Below are 26830 nucleotides of genomic sequence, written 5' to 3' on the forward strand. Positions count from 1 at the left end.
GGACATGGGGCGTTGGGCTAATGAAATGCCCCCCCCCCGCCCCGTCCCCGTCCCCGTCCCAATAACTTAGCCTAAGAAACGCCATTCTGAAAGGCAAGAACCAGAAAAACAGGGGTTCACAGCTGTGGCCGGCCACCCGGCCTTGAGAGAGATAACTGTGGTTGGCCACCGGCCTTGGGAGAAAAACCATTGAGTCAAAACAGGATATTTATGGCCGGCCACCCGGCCTTGAGAGAGATAACTGTAGTCGGCCTCCGGCCTTGAGGAATAAGCAGCTGGGCTGGAAAAACGCCCACTGTACCCTAGGCAAGGCCAAGTCAGTCACACACATCAAATTTCTGAGAATTAAAAATACGTCCCCAAGTTCACCCTGGCCTTCTTTAAAACAACCAATAGGAACCCTGTAACTATGCTTCTCGCTTCTGTAACCGCGCCTCTGCCCCTGGGATCCTATAAAAAGTCCCCCTTGCCCTAGGAAGGCGCGCAAGTCCTCCGAGAGGTACCTGTGAATCTGAATAAACCCTCTTGCTGTTTGCAGCTGATCTGTGGTTTCGGCGTGTTCCTTGGGTTTGGGGTCTCTCCTGAAGGAAGATCTCCCCTGGGGGGTCTTTCACGGGAACATAGGCACTAAGATTTTCATAAGTAACTTTACAAATGTCCACTTTTCTTTGACTCTGGTCTGTTTTGTTTTGTAATTAAGTGACTTTGTGTTTATTTTCGTCTTACTATTAATTTTATCCCAGTCATTTCAAGGTTGTCTAAGCAAAACATTGACTTAATTGCTTTTTTTATTTCTTATTCTAGGCAATGGACCTCACCATGACCGTTGCTGTACATATAATGAAAACAACTTAGTGGATGGTGTTTATTGTCTCCCAGTAGGACACTGGATTGAGGCCACTGGGCACACCAATGAAATGAAGCACACAACAGACTTCTATTTTAATATTGCAGGCCACCAAGCCATGCATTATTCAAGGTAAAAATAGTGCCATGTTTATAAGCTTCAAAGTAGGACGAGAGGTAGTGTTAGGACAATGGAAATGTTTACTGAGTTCAAAACTGCAGTGCTTTGAGCAGATAAATAACAGCGTGTCAGTACAAGAGCCGTTTTGGTTCTCTCTGTGAAAGATTTTTATAGAATTCTTTATTTCATGTGGATGCAGCTATCTGCATATTTAGACAGAATAGTAGTTAACCAATCTGCTGATTCAATGGGTTGACTATAAAAATTGCTCTACTATATCCCAGGTCACTTTGTGTCCTTTATATTACTTTATACAGGAGGGAGACAAATGTTTGTAGCCTGCTCAGGCACTGGGCACACATGTAGTACGCACGCACACATAAAAGCTAAACACCCATGCACATAATGTATAACTTAAAAAAAAATGTTAAGAACAAACTGATGCTTCTTGCCGATTGGCACAAGCACTAGGTGTTCAACAGGAAATAATATATAATATTTGAAGATTGGTTTCCTGTAGTGGACCAGCCCCACACTTATTTCCCCAGGAACTCTTGAGGAATGAGGTACAAGAGATCTAGTTGGAAATACCATCCACATCCTTTATTTGTTCATTGTTTATTTTCCTCTATTACAAGTGTGAATTTTAACCCTCTTTGGTCCTGTCCCCTACTCTAATCTCTATCACACGACTTTGTAACATTCATGTTTCTCACCTTCATAAAAATTGTAATTCTATGACCTGTCAGTTCTTGGCCATGTCTTGTCATTTCCTACTTTATAAGAGCATATTATGTTTTGTGCCTTTGTTTTTTCCAAATCTGCTTCCAGTGATTCATTGTCATTACTTTTACATTTTAAGATATATAGAAATTAAATGTAATATAGTAAATAAGTCTTTTATATTTTAATTGCCTAAAATGTAAACCAATCTTCATTTTAAACTAGACAAGATAAAATGTGTATTTAGTTTTAAATGAAAAGCTATGTATATAGGTCCTTATTCATTTGAAAACACCCAATTGATAGGTTTGTCACGTTCATCTGAGTATAATGTGTAAGTTTACCTTAGGTTTTGAAGTATCTACTCATGATAGGGAATATGCTTGAGCATATGTAATAATATAGACATTAAAACTTTTTTTTTTTTTTTTTTTTTGGTTTTTTGAGACAGGGTTTCTCTGTGTAGCTTTGTGCCTTTCCTGGAACTCGCTTTGGAGACCAGGCTGGCCTCGAACTCACAGAGATCCACCTGCCTCTGCCTCCCGAATGCTGGGATTAAAGGCGTGCGCCACCACCGCCCGGCTAAAGCTTTTATAAGAGGATACAAACACAGACTATTTAGTTTGAATATGGTAAGAGAATTATGCCTGGAATTCCTTTATGATTAGGGGTAAAGTGTATTGAAATGAGTGGTCAGGATCTATTACATGATTAGTCTTCCAAGAATAAAAATACATAACTATTAAATAATATGTTATAGGATGTACGGATAGTATGTTCATTCAGTAAGAGCTACAATATAGCCCATGTTGAATGCTAGGCTATCAGAGGCCTCTGCTCTCAATGGACTCATAATATGTTAAAAGAAGAAGAGAGTCATATACAAATCTATAATGCAGAGAGATTATTGTTGCAATGAAGTTTTACATGCAGTGTAGTAAGGGGTAGAAATTTTAGTTCAAAGAAATCTTAATGAGGAGGAACGTAAGCTGGAATATGGAGGGTTGGGCTTTTTTTTTTCCTAATAGGTATCTGGGAGCAAGTTAAGGAGCGTGTCCGGTGTGGTTGAACAGAGGAATGATAGCAGAATTCAGATGACCAAATTGTTTTGTATTGCCAAGTTACTTTGGAGGGCAAAAGAGGGATATTTGCTCCTTAGCCTGGATAACAAGTATAACATTGGACTGTTTCAGTATCATTGGTAAACAAGGCAGCTTGGCAGGCATTTTCCTTAGAAAAGAGTATCCTAGCCCCCCTCAACATTCAAGAGTCAGAGAGATTGTTATTTATCAACATTATATTTCCAAGTTCAAGCTATACGTGGAAAACGGCGCCTCCCTCTTCAATAGAACTTTCTTCTTGCAAAAGAACAGATTTGCATTAAAGACACAGACAACTAATTTAATGAAACATTAGTTGTAAAGGGCTATAATTTCTGTTTCTTGAAAAGGTTTATTGCCAATTGTACACACTTCAAGAGACATAAATTAGACTTAATGAACATAACACTTTGGGCTCTTGACATGTTACAATTTAGAAAATGTATTGTAAAAGCCTGCTTATACTTTACAGGCATTTGCTTTATAAAAGAAAAAATGCATAGTTATTTTTAAGACAGTTATTTTAAACATCACAGCACAGTGGCTTTGTATATTTTAAAATATTGTTTTATTTGGCATGTTTTTAAATCATGAGATTAATTACTCTGTAATTAATTACTATGGAGGTAGTAAGGCTCAACTTGGATTCTATTCTCAGTTTTTTTTCTCTTGCATAACCTTGGGACAATCCTTGTAATGGCTCTGTAAGCATTATCTTTCCAATTTGCAAAGCAAGATGTGGATCTATATGTCTGTAAAGGCAGTGCTAGAAATGGACTAAGATTAATTACATTAGAGAGAAGGCCTAGGTGACATTTTGTCAACATGTTTTGTTCACCTAAAATGACTGTCATGTTAGCTTTTCTGGTTTCAGATCCAGGAACCAAATGCTCCATCTCCAAATGATGCTTTTCTTCACTTGTGCGGCCCTAGGCACATATTCTGTTCAAGTCTATAGAAGCCATGTTTACAAATACACATCTCATAGCCAGCACAGAATTGTCTTTAGTGAGTATGCAAATGCTTCCTACAGTATATAATAATTTTTATATTACTCATGTTTAAATCAAACTTTCGTAATAATTTTCCTTTTGGAATAGATAGAAACAGGCCACAGAATTCTTTATGTATTTCCAACAGATTGCATTTCCCTAATTCTGTAGTTCAAAAGTAAAATATTACTGGACAAAGGAGCTCAACCAGTTTCAACTGGTATTTATATCTGGTCAAATGATTTGAGATTCTTTAAATCTTAAAATGAGATTATAGTTGTTCATAGTTGAAGGAAGGGGAAACTGCATGTTTCTTCTGACCAGGGAAGGCTTTCTACTGAGTTTTAACTAGATGTGTGGGATTCCTTTGAAGATTTCTTTTTCCTATTTACATATAGTGCTCTCATGTTTCTTATGGCCAGTTATTGACAGGTGTCCTTTTCTTCCAGATTTGAACATAAATTTTATGTAAAACATTTAAATACAATGTTTTGCACTACAAACGTACTTATGCTGGGATGATTTATGAACAGTATCATGTGAAAGGAAACCTATTAATGATGAAAGGCCCGAAATTAGAGTCACCCATCTACTCAAGTGTGTGAAGATGTCAGTTTTTGCTGATACAGCTTTCGTGGCGCCAGTGCGGTTATAAAAGAAGCAGCTGGATTCTGTGCTGTCTTATACATTATCCACAGCATTGGCATTTAAATTATGATTTTTCATTGTCTTCAAATGTCTCCATCAGTGGCGAATGAGAGAAGATTGAATGAGAGTGTGTGAGCATCAGACCTAAGGTCATGGTTATAAGCATGATAGCGAGTGGAGGGTTCTTTTGTAATAAAGAAGAAAGGAAATGAGGTTCACAAGGCATATGTGGGTAAAGTGAGGCAGTGTTACTGTCACCTGTGAACTTCATCACAAAAATGAGATGAGGGTATATTGAGTAAGAGAAAATGGCCTAAAATGATAGCTATTGTAGAATAACTTCATGCTAATGAAAATGATCCCCTGGGATGGGAGACAAGTGATTAACCAGAGAAAGGGGGCAAGAAACAGATGCGAATTTTTTTCTTCAGTGACAGAGAATAGACTCCAGGAGAACAGAGGGTTCCTCCACGATTATGGGAGGAGGAAGCAGAGAGTTTGGGCTTGGAAGTGGTAGGTTGCTGTAGTAGTGAGAGCATGTAGAAGTTCACGTTTTGATTGCTTTCTACTTTCTCAGTGAAATATGAAGCGCAGTTTTAGCAGGAAGAGAGGGGAGCAAAAAGAATTTTAGGTGAAAATGAGGTATTTAGACCAAGTTACTCATGGAATGTAAATGAAATGAATCATGAATTTTAAGTTTCACAAGGTTCAATTCCAATATCACAGTGTCTATGACAACCACAGAAAAGTTATTCTCCCAGATTAAATGAATACAGAAGGCAGAGTGAGTATTTTTGACAAGCTGAGATAGTCTTTGTGTAACTCGAGAGATCATACAGAAATCTAAGTAACATGCCATCACAGTGTGGTGGCTTGGATAGAGTTAAATGTGTCCTGCTTTTATGGCAGGTTCACTTTAGAAAGCCAGGCGATCTGCTTATGTTAGTAAAGAAGTAGTCAAAGAATGTTTTGATCTTGTCTTTAGAGGCTTGGTGTGTTTAAATCACTTTGTCAGTTATTGTAAGCAATCATTTAAATTGGTTTAAAATAACTTGTTCCTTGATTACAGTCTTCCCTGGGTGAACAGAAAGGAAGGATTATCACATTAATGGAGACGATCAATAAAAGACAGCAAACATGCATACATTTCTTACTTCATGTGAGAATGGCTTGCCCTTACCTATTTATGTATCACAGAAGCTTTGTTGTGACTTTTTAGTTCATTGTTAATTAATTTTGAAAAGATAGATATTTATTTTTTTGTGTTTTGACGTTTTAAAATACTTCCCCATCCTTGTTTTCCCAAGATCTTAAAGTTTTTCTCATTAAATGTCATATAGACTTCTTGTTCTTTTTTTTATATTTATTTTTATTTTTTTAATTTTTATTTATTTATTTTTTTACCATTGGAAATTAGTTTTATTCAAATGTAAAATTAAACAGAGGGTTAAAACATCTCAGACAGCACAAAGATACAGTTACAGGGTGTGAAGGAGCAAATGATAGTTCAGTGTTTGCTGAAGGGCCTTTTCTTCACCATCAGCCTTTTCTCTTGAAGCCAGCATACTTGGTGCTGGACTGACTCTTTCAGCAAGCGACTGCTTTCCCTTAGCTGATCATGATGACAGTTCTGTCACAAAAGCCCTACAAGTGCCCTTCCTCACCCTGAAGCTCCTGGATGAGCAACAGTCTTATCTGTGTCCAGAGTAGACTGGGAAGCAATCAGAATGAGTTATAATAAATACCAGTTGTTAAATCTTAAAACTTCACTAAATAAATAAGTTTAATAAATAAGTGTTCAGTAAGTAATTGGGCATCCACTGGCGAACCGCCAAGGCCCATTTTTTTTTTTTTTTGACTGGTAGCTCTGTAAAAGCACAAGCAAGCATTAATGTAAGCCTAGGAATTGTAGCCATGCGATTGGATTCTCCAGAAGGTAACTGCTTTTTCAAGTATGTTTGAGAATGTGTCACCCAGACACCTTGGAGATTAAGGATAACCCTGAAGGTCACTGACCTCTATTTGTTAACAGTAGCATGCCAGCTAAGCCTTTTCATTTTCAAAATCCTCAAAGTACCTACTTTTCAGGAGTGGCTCTGTGCAACGTTTATTGGCCTCCTGAAATTCATTTAGCCCCCTTTGAAGATACCTTAAAATTTATGATCCAAAATATAGCCATTATGAGACCATTAGTTATGCTCCTTGTGAGCTGCCTGTTTTTTTTCTTTATGGTTCTTAGACTTCTTGTTCTTGATAAGTGAATCAATCGTGATAAAAATATTAGCTTAATCGATCAATAGGTATGAATATCATTAAAAGTATGAATATTACCAAAAATATTGGGCTTATAAATACACAGATGCACTTACACACACACACACACACACACACACACACACACACACAGTATCTATTTATATGGAGTCTCAGTTGCATAATAAGTATATTTTTCTGCCTCAACAATACTTATTGGACATCAGAACATCTGCTTTCAAAATGCTCTTTTGTGAGTTTGTCTATTGCTATTCCCCATTTTAAAAAACAGAGAACGTGAATTTTTAAAATATAATTTTGATTATATATCACACGTATATTGTGTTAGGAATTATAAATGCTCCAGGTTAACAGTATTGTCATATTTAGATGCCAGCAAAGGTGCTTTTTGCTCTATAAATAATCAGGCAAGCAGATACTCTCAGAATAGAGCTAAGGGGTAGAATCTCCCCTCACCTAAGTGAATAGTAACTGAGGGATCTTTTTGGGTGTTTTACTGCTATATGACTTGAAAAAAATAAAGAGAAGCACCCTCTGGACTGGGAGCCATGATTTCCTAGTTAGTTCACCTTTCAGCAGTGAGTAGTGGGAAGTTTGAACAGCTAGTGGATTGCCAGATGAGGATCTGTATTTGTAAAACTTTACATGGGAAGGCAGTGGCACTGTTGCCTGTCACATCTGTGCCTATTTTATGTCCCCCTTTCCTTTCTATTTTTCACCATTTTCTGTCTTCCCCCCTACAGTCTCTCTGCCTTACTCATCTTTGTTTTCTTTACTTCCACAGCTTTGCCATCTTTCCTCTCTCTTGTCCTCCTCTGTTCTTTTCCTGACTTCTCTTTTCTAGCATGTTCTAGTCAGCATTGTCAGCTTGACATAGCCTCGACTCTAGACCCTAGAGTCGTCTGAGGAGGGAATCGCAGTTAAGGGTCTACCTAGAAGGCCTGTGCGGGATTATCTTGATAGGTGATTGAGGTAGGCAGGCCCATTTTACTGTGGACATTCCTCTGCCTTGGGCTGGTGGCCCTGGGCTGAAGTCGAGCTAGCCAGTGAACAATGTCCTCCATGGTTTCTGCTTCAAGCTCCTGCTTGAATTCCTCAGTGATGAACTTTGACTTGAAAGTATAAGCCAAATAAATCCTTCCTTCCCCTGAGTTGCTTTTGTTCGGGTTGTCGTCACAGCAGCATAAAGGAAGCTAAGACACACCCTCATTCTTACACTGTCTTCTTGATTCTTTATTAGTCGGGCAGTGTGAGATTGAACTTCCTATCTGAACACATCTTTGAAATACTGTGTACTTTCTGATCGTGTTGTGCAGTTAGGTGACTTGGGACCATTTTCCTTTCATCCGTTCGGTGTTTGGATAGTTTTTGAGTACTTTTCCCCAGAAGTTAGGTGTGAGAGGTACCTGTTCTGTCTCAAAAGCTAATGATCTCATGGTCAAGGCACATGAAATATACATTTCTATGTTAATATTAATGCAGCTAAGTTACTTTTTATGTCTTTGTGAATTTTTTTCAGCTTTTTTTTTTTTTAAGTGGCCCAAATGGCGTCAAGGACTTGGAGTCCTGTTTAAATCTTACTACATTTGCAATGTAACTTTGCTTTCAAAAATGTATTTAATATTTAATAGCCAGGAGCAATTTTTTTAAAAAAATGGAGATATCATGTTAATTAAAATTGTATGAAGTAAGGAACTTCATAAAAGTTTAATTTCTCACATTCTTGTTTTCTCATCCTAACAAAGTATTTTTAGTAATTATAATATTGAAGAATAGGAAAAGGCTTCTAGGTAAATTGTAATGCTGTCAAAATTATGTTTTAGACTTTTATTGTTAAAAAGTAAAGTTTAATATGTTGCTGAGAATCAGACTTTGCTTCATATGACATCAAAGTATATGGTTTATACAGTAGTTTATGTAAATTCTTCCATTTCACTCCATCTTTTTTGTCGTACAAAATCTACCTTGCTGTATGTGAAAAGATTGCTTGGATAATTATTTTTGATACCATGCATCAATATAATGCAAGTCTTAGAAGGGTTAATAGTTTTTATTGTATATATAATATATTATAGGTTTTATAATGTATATTACATATATATGATATAGTAACAGCTTCTAAGAAATTACCAATGTTAGTTTATTTGAGTCTGCCACATCTCCAGTGGAAGTGTTTGAGTTAGTTAAGGTCTCTTGTGTTGGTAGTTTTTAAGCTTACCCAGCTTCACTGTCTTAACAAAGTGTTTAGGAATTTGTATGGGGAACCAAGTCAAGAGAAGTATTTCTAAACATAGTAGAAAATGGAGCCTGTGATGTTTAATTTTAACTGCCAACCTGATAGGTTCTAGAATAACCAAGAAAGAAGCCTTCCAGAAGTGTGTGTAGTTTCAACTTTGGTTTAACTGTGTTAGAATGACCTATCCTAAATGTGGGTAAGACCATCACATGGGCTGGGGTTCCAGACTGTAAAAGTAGAAATCAACCAGAGCATACACAATCACTGTTTCCTGACTGTGGGTAAAATGTGAGCAGGTGCTTCATGGTCCTGCTACTCTACCTTTGCCACCATGAGTGATTGTACTCTTACCCTCAAACTGTGAGCCAAAGCAAGCCCCTCCTCATGTCACATTTGTCCCATCAATGAGAAAGATAACCAGTTCAGGAATCTAAAACATTATCTCAAGTCTGTTGGCAAGATCAACAACTGCCATTGTGTTTCTGTGCAGAGGACCACTTAGGGTGTACTGACCCTCAGGTGGAACGTTTACATCTTACTAGAAGCATATTTTCTCACAGTCGAGTAGTATTTAGCCACAAAAAAAAAAAAAAAAAAAAAAAAAAAAAACAACAAAAAAAAAAAAAACAACAGTATCCTATCATTTGCAACAAAACAGATGGCGCCACATCATAGGAGATAATATTACGTGAAATAGGTCAGGTGCAGAAAGATACATTCAGTGTATTTCCCCTTTTAGTAAGATGTTCAAAAAGGAGCACCTGGGCTGTATAAAAGAGATTGTGGGAGGTTGGGGAGTGTGTGCGAGGCTAGGCAGTCCAGACTAAACACTGCTAGAAGGAGTAAGTTCCAATGGTTCAGTCCATTCTAATGAATGACGAGACACGCAAAGGCTCCACACACAAAGTAGGAGATAGAGATGTTAAGTACTCGGACTTTATTAGTGCATATTGTATATATATATATATTGAAATATCACACTGTGCTCCATAAAGGGGCATTTTTATGTGTTAACAGATTTTAAAAATATAAAAAGTTGGAGATATTAACTAACTTTCCTCATTATGCTGCAAATGTGTAACATGAAATTATCACACTGTACCCCATAAATTTGTATAGATGAAATAAATGTTAAAAATTCAACTGACATTAATTCAATTACACATAAAACTAATTTAGTATTTGAAATTAGAATGCCGTTGCCATTTTCAATTACTTGAACAACAAAGGCAAAAGAGAATTTTCTATGTATTTAACTTGCAAAATAGCCCAATAAGAAGTGTGTCATCTTAGAGTAGATTTTTTTATTGCTTAATTATGAATTGAATTTTAATGAAAAGAACACAACATTCATCTGAAATTCAGTGAGCTACACTATTATGGAATAAGAACAAAATAAGACTTTTTGTTTATATCTTAAATGAAAAGAATAAGAAGGGCATCTGTCAGGGCTTTTGTTTTAAGAAATGAGTGAAATCAACTGACCCTCTGACTGGAAATGGTGCAGAGAGTCATGGCAATGAGGAGAAATAAGCTTAGGAGCAAAGCCATTGTGTTAGAAATGGTGAATCCAAACCACATATCCTCATTAAAAGTAAGAAGGCCATAAATTTAAAAAATGCTCTAGAGTGCAGAACAGGTCAGTCATTTAATGGAACATATCTATAATTAAAATGCAAAGTAAAGAGAAGGTAAAATGTGGCTGTATGCTTGGGCAGATGCAGACAGAATTTACTTCCCAAGTTTGGTTTGAAGTATTTGTCTTATTCATCAAAATAATTTCTTTAACATATTTAAGATATTTGTCTTAGTCTGGCTTTTTGCTAATGCAAATGGATTTTTGGGGGGTGGCGGTTAAATAGGAAATATAGACACTGTACAAGTAGTTAGTGTACATACACAAATAATTCCAGGGAATGGGTATTAGTTTTATCATTGTTAACAAGGTTGAAGGTCTATCCAAAGAGATGTATTACATGAGCACCTGCTATATCTGAGTACTGTAGACCCTGGGATTGAAGGCTGTAAATCTTCTACTATTTTAAGATCAAAGTAACAGTGTTCTGATTAAAGCATGGAGTTGGCCCTGAAAATGAACTTGAAGATTTTAAACAAAAGACTGTTCGGTCTTCTTTAAGTTCTAATGCAGATCTGTCCTGTGACAGCCTCAGACCCCAACTGACTGAACAGGTGCTTCAGAAATGCCATGGATACTGAAGGCCGATCCATTATTAGGGATAGAATCATTAGGAGAGGTTAGACTTGGAATGGGGAGACAGAGAAGATCAGTGGAAACAAGCAAGCCTAAGAAGAGAAGATTAATAAGTCTTTGAAGGTGAAAATAAATCCTGGAAAAAGGATCAGAAGGAACAGCCTTCCCCAAAGGAAAATGACCATCATGTTGGTTGGTTTGTTGTATTTTTCCAACTATCTAGACAATTCTGGACTTAGTGAAAATCTTTAAAATGAATCACTTCTTTACTAGTGGATTTGGAAAAAATAAATCCAGCTTTTCTAAACAGTAAGCTCTCAAGTATAAGAGCCATTAGGATAGTTTACCTTAAATACTACAATATCCAATTGTGCCCACTTTTATTCACAAGATTGAGAAAAGTCCCTGTTGCAGTGCCATCTAGGGATCTTTGAAAATCTTATGAATTAGAGATTTTTTTGGAGACTTCAAATACATTACATGAATTCTAGTAGTAAGGACATAAGAGAGTTACTGGCTTGGGACATTGTTAATAGCATTACAAATGTGACCACAGCGTTGTCACCTGTTTGTCAGGATTTAACATCATATCATCATATTGGCCAGGCCCCCTGTCTGATGTGGCCAGCCCTGTAACACCCGTCTTGGTAGTGAGGATAGAGACTTTGTCTCATTCACATTTGCTTTCCTAGTCCCACTGCCTGCACTTAGCTGACTTGGTGTGAGAGGTATTCAGTGATTCATTTATTTCAACTTCCCCATAAAAACTTTGTACTGTTTCAATGCACAGTTCATGTCTGAATTCAGCTTCATCACTAGTCAATGCTGTTGATGTGTTGGGCACCCCACTCTGGCACCTCTATCTAGATTGAGCTGTGAAATTGGTGAAGTCTAATGTCTCACTGTCTTTTGCCATCCTGGGATGTATTCAGAGCTTTTGAACTCAACTAGTAGGCCTTGTGTGGCATAGCAGAGGGAACAAGCTGGGGAGATGACAATCAAATTGCCACGGAGCTGGAGAATAGCCATCTAGCAGGTGCAATGACTTCTCCCCTTTGAATCTTCTGGGCTACTAGAATCTGTCCCTACACTGATGGCAACAAGAAGTGGGGTTCCAGAAAGAACCAGTTATTGTCAGTACTAATTTTAGTGGCTTAGATGGCTCAGTGGATAACGGTGCTTGCTGCCAAGACTGAAGACGTGAGTTCTATCCCCAGGACCCACTTGGTAGAAGGAGAGAATGTCATCAAGTAGTCCTCTGACTACCACAGGCATTTATTGGCATGCCTGTACCCACACATATGCATACACATACCCACATAAATAAGTAAATCAATGTAATTAAAACAAAATGATTTTCAGGGGCTACTGTTGGCAGTTTGGAGTGGAGAGTAATAAATTTATTACAAGAATATTGGACATATCATTGTAAACTTTCCCAGAGTTCATCAGTCTCCAGTCATAAAGGCAAACGAGGAAGCAGGCGGTTGGGTGCTTCTGACTCACTGTTGGGATAAAACTTCAGCAGTCCAGAGACTAACTGCTTTTAGAGAAGCCTGAATGTGAGCATGGCCCTTTTCTGGACCCTGAAATGTGGTTGGAGAGGCTTCTTTCCATTTGCACTACATAACAAAGCAAAACCTAAAACTTCTCTATTCAAACATAGCTCACTATGCCTAAAATGGCTCAAAACAAAGTGTTGATGCTTATATATTTTCATCTTGTGTGAGTGATTGTGCATGCACAAATGTGCACATGCGTGTGGAGGCCTGAGGTTGGTGTCATTGCTGTTCTATTCCCCGTTGGCATTTATGTAGATTCTTGGTATCTGAACTTAGGTCCTCATGTTTATATGGCAATTGCTTTATAATCACTGTGCTGTGTTCCCAGCCAGAATGTGTTTATGTTTGATACCTGATTCCCATCTGGGGAAATTCATTATGTACTAGGCAGAGGGTGACCACCTCTCAGGATTCAGTAGAAACTGTAGGCAGAGAGCCTCCAGTGAGGCTCTTTGGTAGACAACACTTCTCATTCGATGCCCCAGCTTTTGCTGGGGGAGTTGAGCATGTCCTTGGGATTTCATTGTAGAGGGGACCCTTGCATGTTTGTACCTGTTTCCTCCAGTCCTCTCTGCATGCCTTTTTCTTTTTTTGCTAACTTGCTTTATATCTTTCCATCCTACTCAGTGAACTCAGCTGTGAGTAAAAAGGCCCTTGTGTGATCTAGAAAATTACAGATACTGGATTTTGGCTCATTCAGGATGATCTCATGAAGTCCCATTAAATGTGTAGGTTATGAAGAACAGAGATTTGTTTCTCCATTCTGGAGGCTGAGAAGTCTTGAGATCAAGGAACAAATGGATTCAGTGTCTGGTAGGAACCCAGTTTCTGGTTCATACACAGAAACTTCCGGCCATGAAAACATCAGGGGAGCTTTGCCATTTTGTTTCCCATTCATAAAGGCACTAATCCCATACAGGTTCGGCTTTTTTGACCTACTCATATCCTACAGGCTCGACTTCTTAGCATTACCACCATGGAGTTCATGACTTCAAGTCATGAATTTTGAGGACTCAAACACCCATTCTATAAAAAATAGGGGTAGCTTTGGGGAGTCCTGACACATTCACTTTCTAGCAGCTGGCCCAGCTGATGTTCTGAGTCCATCCTGGTGCACATGAACAGGAAGTTCATGGCCTCCAGTCAGTAGCGTTAATGCCATAGCTGGTACCTGTTTAGTTTATAGGAATCCTGAACATAGGTGTGTCTATGGTCAGAGTGGAGTGTTTTCATTTCATTTTCTAATTCATTTCTAATGTGGTTATTAAAAATCCCAACTCCGAGTTACATTGCCTGGTTTGAATTTCTGCTTTACTTTACAAGTAGGATTTGGGTAAGTTAATTAGCTACAGTGTACCATTATTAAAGAATGCTAACAATAAAGTTTTTGAAGTTGGTGCCCAGATTAAAAGTGATAAAATTGTAACACTTTCCTATCCATTTAGTTTACAGATTTTCAAATTACTTCCTTTTCAGATTGCATTTTATATTTTAAAGGCTTTGTTATATTGACACAATTAAATATCATAACAGGTATTAAAAAAACAAGCACAAAAGTTATTTTATCCCCCAGAATTAAATATGAAAATCCTTTCTTGTCTCTGTAAAATATGTATCAAGATCAAAATCCACATATGCTTTCAACAAATAGAAACTTAGCTTCCTAGACAGAAAGCTTACTGCTGTGGAATAGTCAAGAGTTTTAAATTTCATGTAAAGTAAACTCTTTTATGATTTTTGTGTTGAATTTACCCTTGCATGTTCTTAAGTTTTAAGTTGTTCTGAGCCCATTTCAGTGAGGCAGGAGGATTTTGAGCAATATAGTGATAACTTTCACAAGCAAACATCCTAAGTCTTAATTTATTTTTTAAAAGATTTGTTTTTGATTATGCCCTTGTGTATTTATTTTTGTGTAAACAAGTACAGGTGCCCTTGGAGGTCAGAGGCATTGATGTCCCATTGGGCTGCCTTTCAAAGGCAGTAGTGAGCTGGTGTCTGAACTTGTGTCCTCTGCAAGAACAGTGCATGCTCTAAACTGCTGAGCCATCTCTCCAGCTCAGCTTAATTTATTTTTATAATCAGTAATTTAATAGTAAACAAGTGATAAAAAGATAACATCTTCCAAGCCATTTTTGGGGACATTTCCAAATTACGTTCTTTTTAGTATGCATTTTATATTTAAAGGCTTCATTTTATTCTCTAGTGATTTTTATGTTCATTAATAATGTTTGGGAGGACATATACAGCCTATTGATACTCAGTGTTGTATAATATCCAGTTTACACGATTTAACTTTTAATTTTTTTTATTGTAAGACTTTCTAAATTTTCCTCTGTTTTATAAATTATCATCTTTCTGAAAGATTGGAAGGCATATAGAATGGGTCTATATATTCTTTCTTATTCTACTAAAGGTTATCTTTTCAATGTCAGCATGCTCTTGCTTCAAAGATTGTTGATACTATTGCACAAACAACTCCTCCCTTTGGCTTTGATCTCACTTCTTTGTTCTTATTAGGTGGTGTTTTCTCTGTTCCTTCTAATCATCTATTTTATTTTTAAACTGCATAGAATTTTATTTTGATGATACATTGTTTTGACATTTTAATCAATTGTTTAAACTTGATTACTTATTTAAATTAATTGCTTGCTATTAGTGAGTCTTTCATATGATAATGATATTATTTATCTCAGCTCCCCTTTATTTTTAAACCATTATTGGTTGGGCTACGGATGTGGCTTGGGTAGGTAACATACTTGCTGCGCAGGCATGGGGACCTGAGTGCATCTCCAGCACCCGGTAATGTTTGTAATGACGGCGCAGGATAGGTGGGGGGTGGCAGATCTCTGAAGCTCCCTGGCTAGCCAGCCTAACTGGATCAATGGCTCCCAGGTTCAGTGAGAGACCTTATCTCAAAAGAGAAGGTGTAGAGCTATTAAGAAGACCCCTGAGGCCTCCATGCATTTCAGGCCCTCCATGACACATAGCAACATACACAGCAACATGCACATGTACATACACATGCATGCACACACGAGTGTGCCCAATCTTATATTTCTTCCAGGGTTAGGTAGATTTACTAAGCAGAGTTTTCAAAGAATTCATGATGATGAATTTTTAACCTTTTCCACATTTTTAATATGCTTTTATATATAATATGCTTTTTGTTTATATCGTTTGGTTAGATACAGAGTGTTGTCTTCAAACATCTTCAGCTGTTTTGTGTGTGTTTACACTTAAGTGAGAGTTCATGTATGTGGAGGTACAGAGGTGTGCATACAGAGGTGTGCACATGTGCATTAAAGCCATAGCATAATCCCAGGTTCTGTTTTTCAGGTTCAGTGAACCTTGTTTTTCAGGAGTCTCTTACTGGCTATAATTTCGTAGGCTAGACTAACGAATCCCTGAGGTTTGCCCGGCTCCACCTTCTCATAACAGTACAAATTTGTGTAGCAGCAGCCGCATCCCTGACTTTTTAAATGTAGCCTCTGGGGGTCAAATTCAGATCCTCATGCTGGCATGATAAGCTCTTTCCTCAGCACACCTTGTTGGTTTTTACTTCATCCTTGCTTATCATGTGGAGAAACTTGAGGCTGATAGGGTGACATCTCTCTTGTCTCTGTGTAATGACTTCTTCTTCTTTTTTTTTTTCCCCCCCAAATACATGATTGTTCTGTGGCTTTCCTGGTACTCCCTCTGTAGATCAGTCTGGCCTTGAACTTAAAAAGACCAGCTTGCCTGTGCCTCCCGAGTGCTGGGACTAAAGGCGTGTATCACTACCACCTGGAGACAACTTATTGTAATATATTTGTGTTTGAATCTCAAACATTCGGTTAACTTTTCCAGGCTGTTTCCATCTTGGTCTATAGTCATGCTTGTTTTTTTTCCCCTGAGTCATGCATGTCCTAACTTTGCCCAACCAGTTAGTTTGGATGCCAGTCTGTCCCATGTTACAGGGTTTACTGCAGCCAGTTTTGAGCCTGTCAAAGTGACATCCTGGACAGAAATGATGTTCCATTTCTTTCCCTCTACTTCTGGATATAAGGTCTACTCTTTTTTTTTTTTTTTAATTTTTTATTTCCTTGGTTTTTCGAGACAAGGTTTCTCGGTGTAGTTTTGGTGCCTCTCCTGGATCTCGCTCCGTAGACCAGGCTGGCTTCGAACTCACAGAGATCGGCCTGGCCCTGTCTCCCGAGTGCTGGGATTAAAGGCGTGCGCCACCACCGCCCAGCTCGTCTCCATATGTTTTGGTGATTCCATTTATATTTATTTCATATATGTCTATATTTTTAGAAACTTACAGTAGTACATTTCTATATGACCCCACACATGGCCCTTAGTGTTAGCTATACCTCTTGATATCTACTCTTTTTCTCCTCATCCACCCTCCCCCACCCATTTAATCCTCCACTCCAGTTACTACTCTGTCTCTCCATAATTATATATTCTATTTCCCCTTCCTTGGTAGATTCCCTAATAACTCTTTACTAATACCTTACTTGATACCTAACCTCTGTTGTTTATATAGATTGCGCCACACTTATTGAAGGCTTAAATACTGACATTCACATATAAGACAACATATGGTTGTCTTTTTGGGTCTGGATTACCTCATTCAGTAAGAATTTTTCCAGCTCCATTCATTTACCTGTAATATTTATAATTTCATTTTTAAGAGATGAATAATATTCCATTGTGTAGATGTACCACATTTTCATTATCCTTGAATTTAAATTCTATATCCATTAGTTTAGGGATTAACATATAAAGGACATCTAGGCTTTTTCCAGTTCCTGGCTATTCTGAATAGGTCAGCAGTGAACACTGATAAGCAAGTGTCTCCATAGTAGGATGCACAGTCTTTTGGGCATATGCCTAGGAGTGGTATAGCTGGATCTTGAGGCAGATATATTTCCAGGTTTCTTACGAACTGCCACATTGATTTCCATAGTGGCTTTACACAAATAGTTTTTATATTTTGACCATCTCTTGAAGTTGGTAGCATAAGGTTGTAGTTGCAGCCCTCGTTATATATTTTTGGTGTATATTTGGTTTGTGAAGGAAGCTTTGAAAATCTGGGTCTTCACTATAGTGCAGACTTTTTCCTGGAAGTGGTCTTACTTTAAGATGTTAAGATCTATTAAATAGATGAGACCAAGTGTGTTACAGGTAGTAGAAATTGAGCTCTGGACACTTAGCCTTTAACAGCTGAGCTAACTCCCCACCCCAGCATTATTTTAAATAGAAATATAAGATGATTTTTTTTTTTCAATTTGGGATATTGAACACAAGGTCTTATGTACAATGGACAAAGCTCTACCACTGAACCACATACCTAGTCCTCAAGATGGTGATTTAAGTAGTCTTCTATTGCTTATATATTTTTCTTAGCTCATAAAAGCAAAATATAGGATACTTGAAAGTGGTAGAAGACACCCACATTATTAGTAAGAAAGGAAATATAATTTTGTTGAATGTTTACTAACTGCTAGGTAGTGAGCCAGACAATTCATTGCATGAATTCCCTTAATTCTATCAACATTTAGTGCCTTCAATTTAATGACAAGGATGGAAGCTCATAATTTGTAAGGTTAATCCATTAACCATCCTTATTTAACCAGTGAGGGGATTCAATCCCACGACTGTCTGATTTTAACGAGATTCATCTGTGTGTCTTGTTGTCTTATAAAATGTAATTAAAAGTAAACACTAATTTTCAGAAATGAGAATGGATAGGCAGGGATAAAGACTTATTTACTGAATATACTTTTTTTTTCCGGCAAAATTCTTGATGAGCTCTGATATTTTTGTCAGGAGAGTTTGTTGACGTTTCTGTGCCTCGTCTTGATCATCATCCATAGCCTTTTGAAAACCAAACCTTGAGCTCGAATTCTATCTCTGTGGAAATGTTCCTGGACTTCTGGTTTGCTCTGAACATTTTCATTTCAAATCTAGCAGTAAAGATGGGCCCTAGCTCAATGCCCAGACTGTATTTTTGAATAAACATAGAAAGATTTTCAAATAGCCATTTTCAGCTCTAAGAACCAGATTTGTTTCTTTCTTTATGATATAATTTTGATTCCATAAGCTAACTGTAAATAATTTTTTTCAGTTTATAAATACAAGGGTCCACCCCCCTTTTTTAATACTCAGCATAACTTTGGTCTTGCAAGGACAATTTTAATAAAAATGCCAACCAAAAGATTTTTTTTTTTTTTTTTTTTTTTTTTGGTTTTTCAAGACAGGGTTTCTCTGTGTAGCTTTGCACCTTTCCTGGGACTCACTTGGTAGTCCAGGCTGGCCTCGAACTCACAGAGATCTGCCTGCCTCTGCCTCCCAAGTGCTGGGATTAAAGGCGTGCGCCACCACTGCCCGGCAAAAGATGGTTTTTTGATTTGGTTTTGTTCTGCCATATCTTCAAGAGATTCTCCTTTGAATCATTCAGAAGAAGTAACGTCCTCATGAAAGAACTAAACTTTCCCATAAATTTGAGCCCTTTGGCTATTCAATTATGATGTTGTTATGAAGTCATTTTGTTTTGTAAATTTAAACAGATTGTTGTCTCTGCCTCTCAAATTCTATTTTAGAGGACTCATCTCATTGTTGAAGAGGCTTTTTGAAGTTAGCGGCTGTATCTTATTTGCCTTTGAATTTTTGCAGCTGAATTCAATACCTGTGAGAAGAATTCATGCCCCTCCCCCCCAGTCACTAACAGTTCTTTTGCATTTTCCTCACTGTTCATAGAATCTACATGAGGACACTTGATGTGCTGAATAGTGAGTTTACACTCCCCTCACTCCTTGGATAGTGCCCTGATTGTACAGTAATAGATGTGATAGACTGTCATGGTGGTCAGTCGCTGGGAAAGTCAAGTCTGCTGCCGTTTTATTGTAAACATTGCTGTTTGAATGCATGCTTCCTACTGCTTTCAGAATTGAAGTTTTGCTCCATTGTTGGCCAATGTGAGAAGTGTGGGGCATTTGCTTTTTTGCACACACCTCTGCCAACATGCATGCTTGCATGTTTTTCTACCCAGGCCACATTGGAGAAAACAGAACAAGCTTGGGGAACTAGGAAACATTTCATAATGATGCACAATAAAATTACCTTCAAGGGGCTGACGGTCGATAGCAAGAAAATAACTGTGTATAACTGGGAAAATTGTTTCCTTCTCCAAAAGGGCAGTTTCATACACAGGAACCCTGGAAGCTTGGGGATATCATCGGAAATATCAAGATTCTAAGAAAAAGAAAATTTGTTAGAATTTTAGACTCGAGCATGAATTAGTTGTTAATTTACATTAGCTAGTGACTCAATAGCCACTTACCAAATTCTCTGTCCAAGCCCACTTTCCTGCTTTCCTGACTTAGAAGTGATGTTAGTGAGTAGATTCCTCTTGCCTCCCTGTAACAAGTGAGTGTGGGTGGAGGTCAGATGTCATAAGCGTAAAATGTCATAAAACAGCCTTAGTGTTGTAGGCAACTGGGGGTTTCTCTTGAATTCTCAGTGTGGCAGATCAAAACATTTTAAAAAAATATTTTATTATTGTCATCCTTTTGTGGTGTGTGTGTGTGTGTGTGTGTGTGCACACACACGTGTATGTGTGTGTACATGTGTGGACACATGTGCATGTGTGCAGGTGGCTGCAGACATCAGGAGAGGATGTCAGATTCCCTGGAGCTGAAGTTTCAGGTAGTTGAATACCACCCTATATAGGTTCTGGAACTAAACTCCAGTCCTCTGTAAGACCGCTGAGCCTCGCCTCCAGAACCCCAACCCATATTTATATTACCTAAATTCTTGAAATTTTTCAGCAGTATTGATTGTTAAATTATTGTTTGGACCCTGGTAACCTGATCCTAAAATCATTTACCACTTGTCTGTGCTTTCAAATAGTTTGGATTATAGTCTGTGCATCAGTAAATGTAAAATTGATAAAGAATACGCCACCAAATTCACAAATAATAGTGAGCTCTGTGGTTAGTACAGCCCAGAATCAAGGAAATTCAAGATCTACTCAACATTGGAGCTGATGATACACTGCTGATCTTTTGTGTATGTGTGCATTCTTTCTGTCTGGAGAATCTGATGAACACTGAGCAATGACACTTGAGTGCTGTGACCTGAGCAGAGAAAATTAACTGAAAGCATGATTATAATGCATCTATGGCTTCCCTTCCTGGTGCTTAATCTTCTCTTCTTGATAGATCTGCTAGAGGTTTTAGGGTGAATAATACAAATGTCTACTAGAGAGGCTCTGAAGGAGAGCATCCTTTGATACTTTGAAACAGTCAGAAGTTACCCAAATGTGCAAAAGAGGTTATCATCCCAGATGATTTCTACTGGTTCTTAGGGAGGCTTTTAGAGGCCAAAGTACTTCCTTGGATGCCCACTACATGGAGTCTCTTTAAGAGTTGTGTGTATTGTATAGTTAACCCCAGTTCTCCGTGCCTCTGTGTTGGCAGATGAATTGATGTAATGGAAGTTCCTTGACAAGAAAGCAAGCCAGTCTGTGTTGTTGAAAGTCAGGGTAGTCATGATCCCTTTAATATTAGAAATAGGTGTGAGTGGAGCCTTCCTGGGGCTCGAAATAGTTCTGTTTTTGCATCTGGGTGTTGCTATACAGATATACCCAGTTTGTTAAGAAAAAGTTATTGAGCAGTATGGTCATGGGCATGTTTAGTTTATGTTACCTTTCAATAAAGGATTATTATAGCACTGTACTTAGCTTTGCAAATGTTCTTAAAATCAGTACATTGTGGATATAAGGATAAATAATCCAAAATAATTCGTTGCAGTTCTTTCCTTCAGTGGTTTCCACCAGAATTCTAGGTTCCCATTAATGGCAAACAAAAAGAGGTGGTAGAATACAGACAGAGGACAACAAACTTTTCCATCCACTATGGATTTGCTGCAGATTTGCTGAAATTGGGCTTTAGATCCTTGGGACTGTGGTTACTTACGTACTGTGATTCTGTGTACTATAGTTACTTATGTGCATGTCAAGAACTCAGAGAGGCCAAGTGGTTCTGTTTGTGAAAGCGCTCTTTGGTATCCATTGGAACCTAGTGGAGAAGCCATGTAATAGTGCTGCCTCTTTATAGGTTATAAAAGGACAAATCACCTTTTCAAAGTTCGTTTGATGCTTTACAAGTCGTACTTAGAAATGGGATAATTTAGGTCTTCAATAGAGCATTGGGACCACCTTTCCTTTGTGAGCCACACATCCCATCCATTTACCTGTTTTTTTTTCATGCCATTGAAAAGCAGAAGGATAGAATTTTCACAGACAGAAAATCTTCATTGCAGACAACGAAATATGCAATTCCTGCTGATCTCCCTTGAGTAATTTAATATATCAGAATCTTAATATATGAGGTTTTGTTAAGAGTTCCCAAGTAGTTGAGGGGCATTGTTATTGAGGCTGTGTTGGTCACTAGGGTTGGGTGTCAGTTTATCTGTTTGCTCTTTTAGCATCTCATATTCCTGACCATTCTTTCTTTTTCTCTTATGCAAATATAGATCAGTATACCATGCAATTCCTGATTTCTTTGAACTGAAAATCCTTGCTAGGAAGGCAGTTCATAAATACGTCACTCCATATTTCAGGTTGCACAATGCTAACAGAGAAGCAGGCTCTCGGGAGAGGCTTCCTTTGCATTGATTGAAGCAGGTGTTCTCTTTGAGTCGTCAAGGCAGCTCCCTTCTGAGAATTTTAGATAAGTGGTCCAAATTACATCTAAGAGGAAAACTCGCCAAAGCATAATTACTTTTCATCAGGGTGCCACAAATAATGAAAGGACAAGGAACAGTGGAAGTACATTGTAGGCTACTTAATCACCATCATTTTAAAAAGCTGATGTAGAATTCCTTACTTCAAGACAAATTGTATAGCTTTGGTAGTAAATTAGACATATTTTCTAAACACTAAATTATATTTCTTCTCATTTACATTTGCCTAAGAAAAGCTTACTGGCAGTGGAGTCCAAGAGACATGCTTGCACCTGCTGGTTTCAGTCAGTGAAGTTTTTCATTCTACAGTAGCTTCCTGTGTTTCTATTCACACGAGTGCACCCCCCCCCACTTTCTCTTTCCTGGTAAGATAAATTTCATGAGAGTTGCTCTCTACACAAGATGCGGTCAGATTCCTTACTCTAACTTGCCTCTCCATTCTCCATCCTATCATGAAGATCTGAACTTCCTGAGAACAATAGATTAGTATGGATAGAGAGCATAAAGCTTTGTCCTGTGATGAACCATTGTTTAATACAGTGTGGGAAATCCTGGTCATCAAAACTTCATGTAATGTTTCTCTCTACTTAAGAGTTGAGCAGCAAATTCTAGACAGTTTCAAGAGGCCCCATGGAAAACCTGAGTCTCATAGAATGAAGTTGTTTGCAAGATCAGCCGTTGCTTAGATGGCAGAATGTGCTTAAAGCGTGTGCCCTGGTTTATTCATTAGGGCAATAACTGCTGTGCTATAAGAGTCGACTAGCAAAACAGAAACGTCTTTTCTGAGCATGTACTTTACTAATAAGTGAATAAAATATTTTTGAGGCGGTCCATATAAACCATTGCAAAGAAATTGCCCAATAAACCAGAACATTTTAAAGGATAGCTTTTATTTATTCTTTGACAGTTTAATTAATTTTTATTACGTATCTTGATCATACCCATCCCAACGCCCACTAGACTCCCCCAAATTCCTCCTCCCTCCTTCATGTATCTGTGTCTGCGTCTGTGAGTCTATTGGCTGTGCCATCTCCAGAAGACAGCATTTCACAACACTCCTCCCCATCTGCTGGCACTTGCATTCTTTCTGTCCCTGAGCTTTTGGCAGGGCCAGTACTCCATAAGATTCTTAACCCCAGTTGAGAACTTTGACACATTTTTTATTACTGCCTTTTCCCCCCCTTTTTCCTATCTGAAGCATCTCTGTGCTTCCCACTGTTGGTTTTGCCAGCATGTATCTCCTTCAGTGTGTATCACACAGCCTGCTTCTTCCATAGGCAGCCCCCTTCAGCATGTATCATACAGCCTGCTTCCTCCATAGACAATCCCTTTTATGCATCTAGATAGAGTAGAAATACATACTCGTGAAATAAAACTGGTCTTGATGATTAAGTTTCTATGGGGTAGAAATGTGGGCTTTCTAGTATATTATATCTCAAAGGTAGAGATTAGCAATTTTCTTTTTAAAGGAGTAAACAGGATATACTTTAGACTTTGTGAACCATGTAGTTTCTTTTTTTTTTTTTTAAGATTTATTTATTATGTATACAGTGTTCTGCTTGCATTTATCCCTTCAGGCCAGAAGAAGGAGCCAGATCTCATTACAGATGGTTGTGAGCCACCATGTGGTTGTTGGGGATTGAACTCAGGACCTCTAGGAAGAACAGCCAGTGCTCTTAACCTCTGAGCCATCTCTCCAGCCCCGAACCATGTAGTTTCTATCGCAGTTATTCAAATCTGCTCTGGTTGTAGAAAATTTACCATAGCCAACATAGTGTAAATAACTGAGTGTGTTGAGTTCTATTAAAAATATCACTTTATACTTGAGTTTAAAGAAGTCATGTGATCCAGTTTTCCTCCAAACATTGAGTGCCATCACCGTATAATGAAATAGTCAGTAGTTGGTCACATATAATTTTGAAGAGGCTAATTAAACACTAACATATGAAGGGCCCTGGACCCTTTCCAGGGGTAATATCAATAATCAGATGAGAGATAATGCTTTAATAGTGATTGATAGGTATCCAGAACTAGTCTCTTTTATCTGTATTACTTCACTTATACACACAATCCTATTCAGTATTTTGCACCATGAATCCCAGCCATCTATAGATGATGAAACCAAGATGCTGGCTGAGGAAACAGAATGGAGCTGGACATCAAGTGAGCTACTTCCCTCTCATTTCCACAAATCATCTTGATATACCTGTATGTGATATCAGGAGCACTGGGATGTATTACCAGTTTGGTCTTCTATGTATGGACAGACACATGAGGCCCAGAGGGATGCAAGCAACTGTGCAAAGGTCACTCGGTCATTGATAACGGATTAACAGGTCTTGAAATCAATGAAGGCACCACTGGGAAGGCCTGGAAATAGGAGTAATTCTTAACTGTCACAAAGACAAAATCCCTTTAAATATGCATAATTGCTTCTAATTTCTCACTTTAAATTTTATTTCTATAGCTTCATTTTATTTTGATAAATACACAATAGGTGGAGTTATTTTTATTTTTTTGACATCATGAGAGGCATTGTACTCCCAAAGAGGGGGTGACATATTTTTCCATTGACCCGTGGCCTCCACTGGGCTCTACTGAAGCCCCAACGTGTATAAGAATCACTTGGCAGTGATTGGAATAGAGGATGCTGAGCACTAGCTCACTGGCTCAGAGACTAATTTCATTGAGGATCTTGCAGAATCATGACAACAGAACCTTCAGGAGAGTCTTGCATATATAGCCTAGACTGCAAACACTACCCTGGAATCTCATTTAGTTTTTGTAAGCTGAAATGTCCACATGCACTAACAGCTTGACTTTAAAATACCATATGGCATGAATAAATAAAACTGCACTCAGCTGTACATGGGTTATAGTAATAAAGATATGACCACATTCTATGTAGGAATGGAGCTTTATTATCACAGATGAACCATACTGAGGGCTGTAATATTTAAATCAAGTCTGTTTGAGGGTGATTTTGGATTGACAGGCGTTGTGGCCGTACTCAACTGACCACGGCTTGGGGATTCTGATGGGTGGCCGTGCATCTTTGTGGCTCAGCTACAGAGTCTGTTTTCTGCCTTTCTGTCACTGTCTTACTTGGAGAAACTGAAAGGGGAAGGAACGAGTGTTACAAAGGATTAGATTTTGCTACCATTCTCCACCTACCTACAAATATATAATTATTTATAACAGAATTTAGAAAAGCAATTGTGTATAGTAGAAGAATTTAGGATAGAAATAGTCCGTCTAGGCGAACAAGCGGCAGAATACAAAATACTAGGGACTCCAGACAGTGTAATTACTACTATTAAATTTGAAGTTTAAGTTTTCTGGCACTGAGGGCAAAAGGAGAAACATGTTGGGTTATATTGTTTCATACTCTGGGTAAAACCAGCTTTCACGTTTGTCTGCAGAGAAAATTGTTACTTTGAGCAAAACTCAACCAATAATTTAACACATATGTTCTTGGGAGAATACAGTTTACTACAGCTTTACAAAAGTCGTAGAAATGCTGTGGGATTGACTTGAATGAGTCATCAGCTGATGATTCGCTTACTTATTTCTTCATTGCCTTTGCTTTTAAGGCGAATAAAATGCTTGCAATGTTAATCACTGGTGATATGGTGATAACCATGCCATTTCTTATTCTTGGGGAATTTGCCATACAAAAGAACAAAAGCAGTAATTCAGAGTTGAGGGGCAGGAGCCTGAACCAAAGGTGTGCAATTATTTGTACCTCCTTTTAGCAAAAGAATAAACGAGATGCAGTGGGATATCAGAAGGAACACTGATGGGGGTGTGAGATTGAATCAGTGAAATCAGACACATGAGTACTACAAATGCAATCCAAGAAGAGTAAGTAGTAGAGGAGGCAGGAGAAAGAGGGGTAGGGCACCTCAGCAGACTTACTGTCCTAAACTGGATGGAAAGCTCACACGATAGCATGGAATCAGAGAAATCCATAAGAGTTAGAATTGAGAAGATTGGCTTAAACCATTGTGATGTCATATGAGAACAATGAGTAGTCACCTCAAGTGTTTTTGGCCGGGAACGTGCATGGTTTGTGTTTTAGAAAGAACACCCCAATACGGTGGGGAAGGAAGGTAGGCCAGGAGATCACCTTGAAGGCCAAAGGGTTGACTCTCTTTTTAAATGCTGAGGATCTGAAGGAAAGTCATGACACTGAGTATCAGCTGAGACCACAACCACAGAGGAGAATGACCTGTGGATCTGGTTCAGTGATTTGAAGGGAGAGAAACTGGAATGAACCAAATGAAGTTTCCTTGCTTAGGTATCTGTGTGGCAGGCCCAGTTCATGGAGTCAGGAGAAACAGAGGCAACTGTAGACAGCGAGCAAGCCCATGTAAGGTGGTGG

At 38.2% G+C, this 26830-nt stretch overlaps 1 protein-coding gene and 1 long non-coding RNA gene across 6 annotated transcripts in view; one reads left to right on the forward strand and one right to left on the reverse strand.

The window, feature by feature from the left end:
* The window catches only part of Epm2a (EPM2A glucan phosphatase, laforin), a 103327-nt gene that overhangs the window by 46805 nt on the left and 29692 nt on the right, over positions 1-26830 (forward strand). For all 5 annotated transcript variants that reach the window (XM_037200395.1, XM_037200391.1, XM_037200394.1 and 2 more), the window contains one exon: positions 805-979. In XM_037200395.1, the coding sequence (XP_037056290.1) occupies positions 918-979 (62 nt within the window). In that variant the 5' untranslated portion in view covers positions 805-917. The remainder of the gene's footprint in view (positions 1-804; positions 980-26830) is intronic.
* On the reverse strand, positions 25350-26444 carry LOC119086857. Its single transcript, XR_005090226.1, has 2 exons — positions 26365-26444; positions 25350-25560 (listed from the first exon to the last, which is right to left on the reverse strand). It is a non-coding gene; the product is annotated as an uncharacterized LOC119086857 (long non-coding RNA).

The sequence above is a fragment of the Peromyscus leucopus genome, chromosome 8a (genome assembly GCF_004664715.2).
Source record: "Peromyscus leucopus breed LL Stock chromosome 8a, UCI_PerLeu_2.1, whole genome shotgun sequence".
Taxonomy (NCBI): Eukaryota; Metazoa; Chordata; class Mammalia; order Rodentia; family Cricetidae; genus Peromyscus; species Peromyscus leucopus.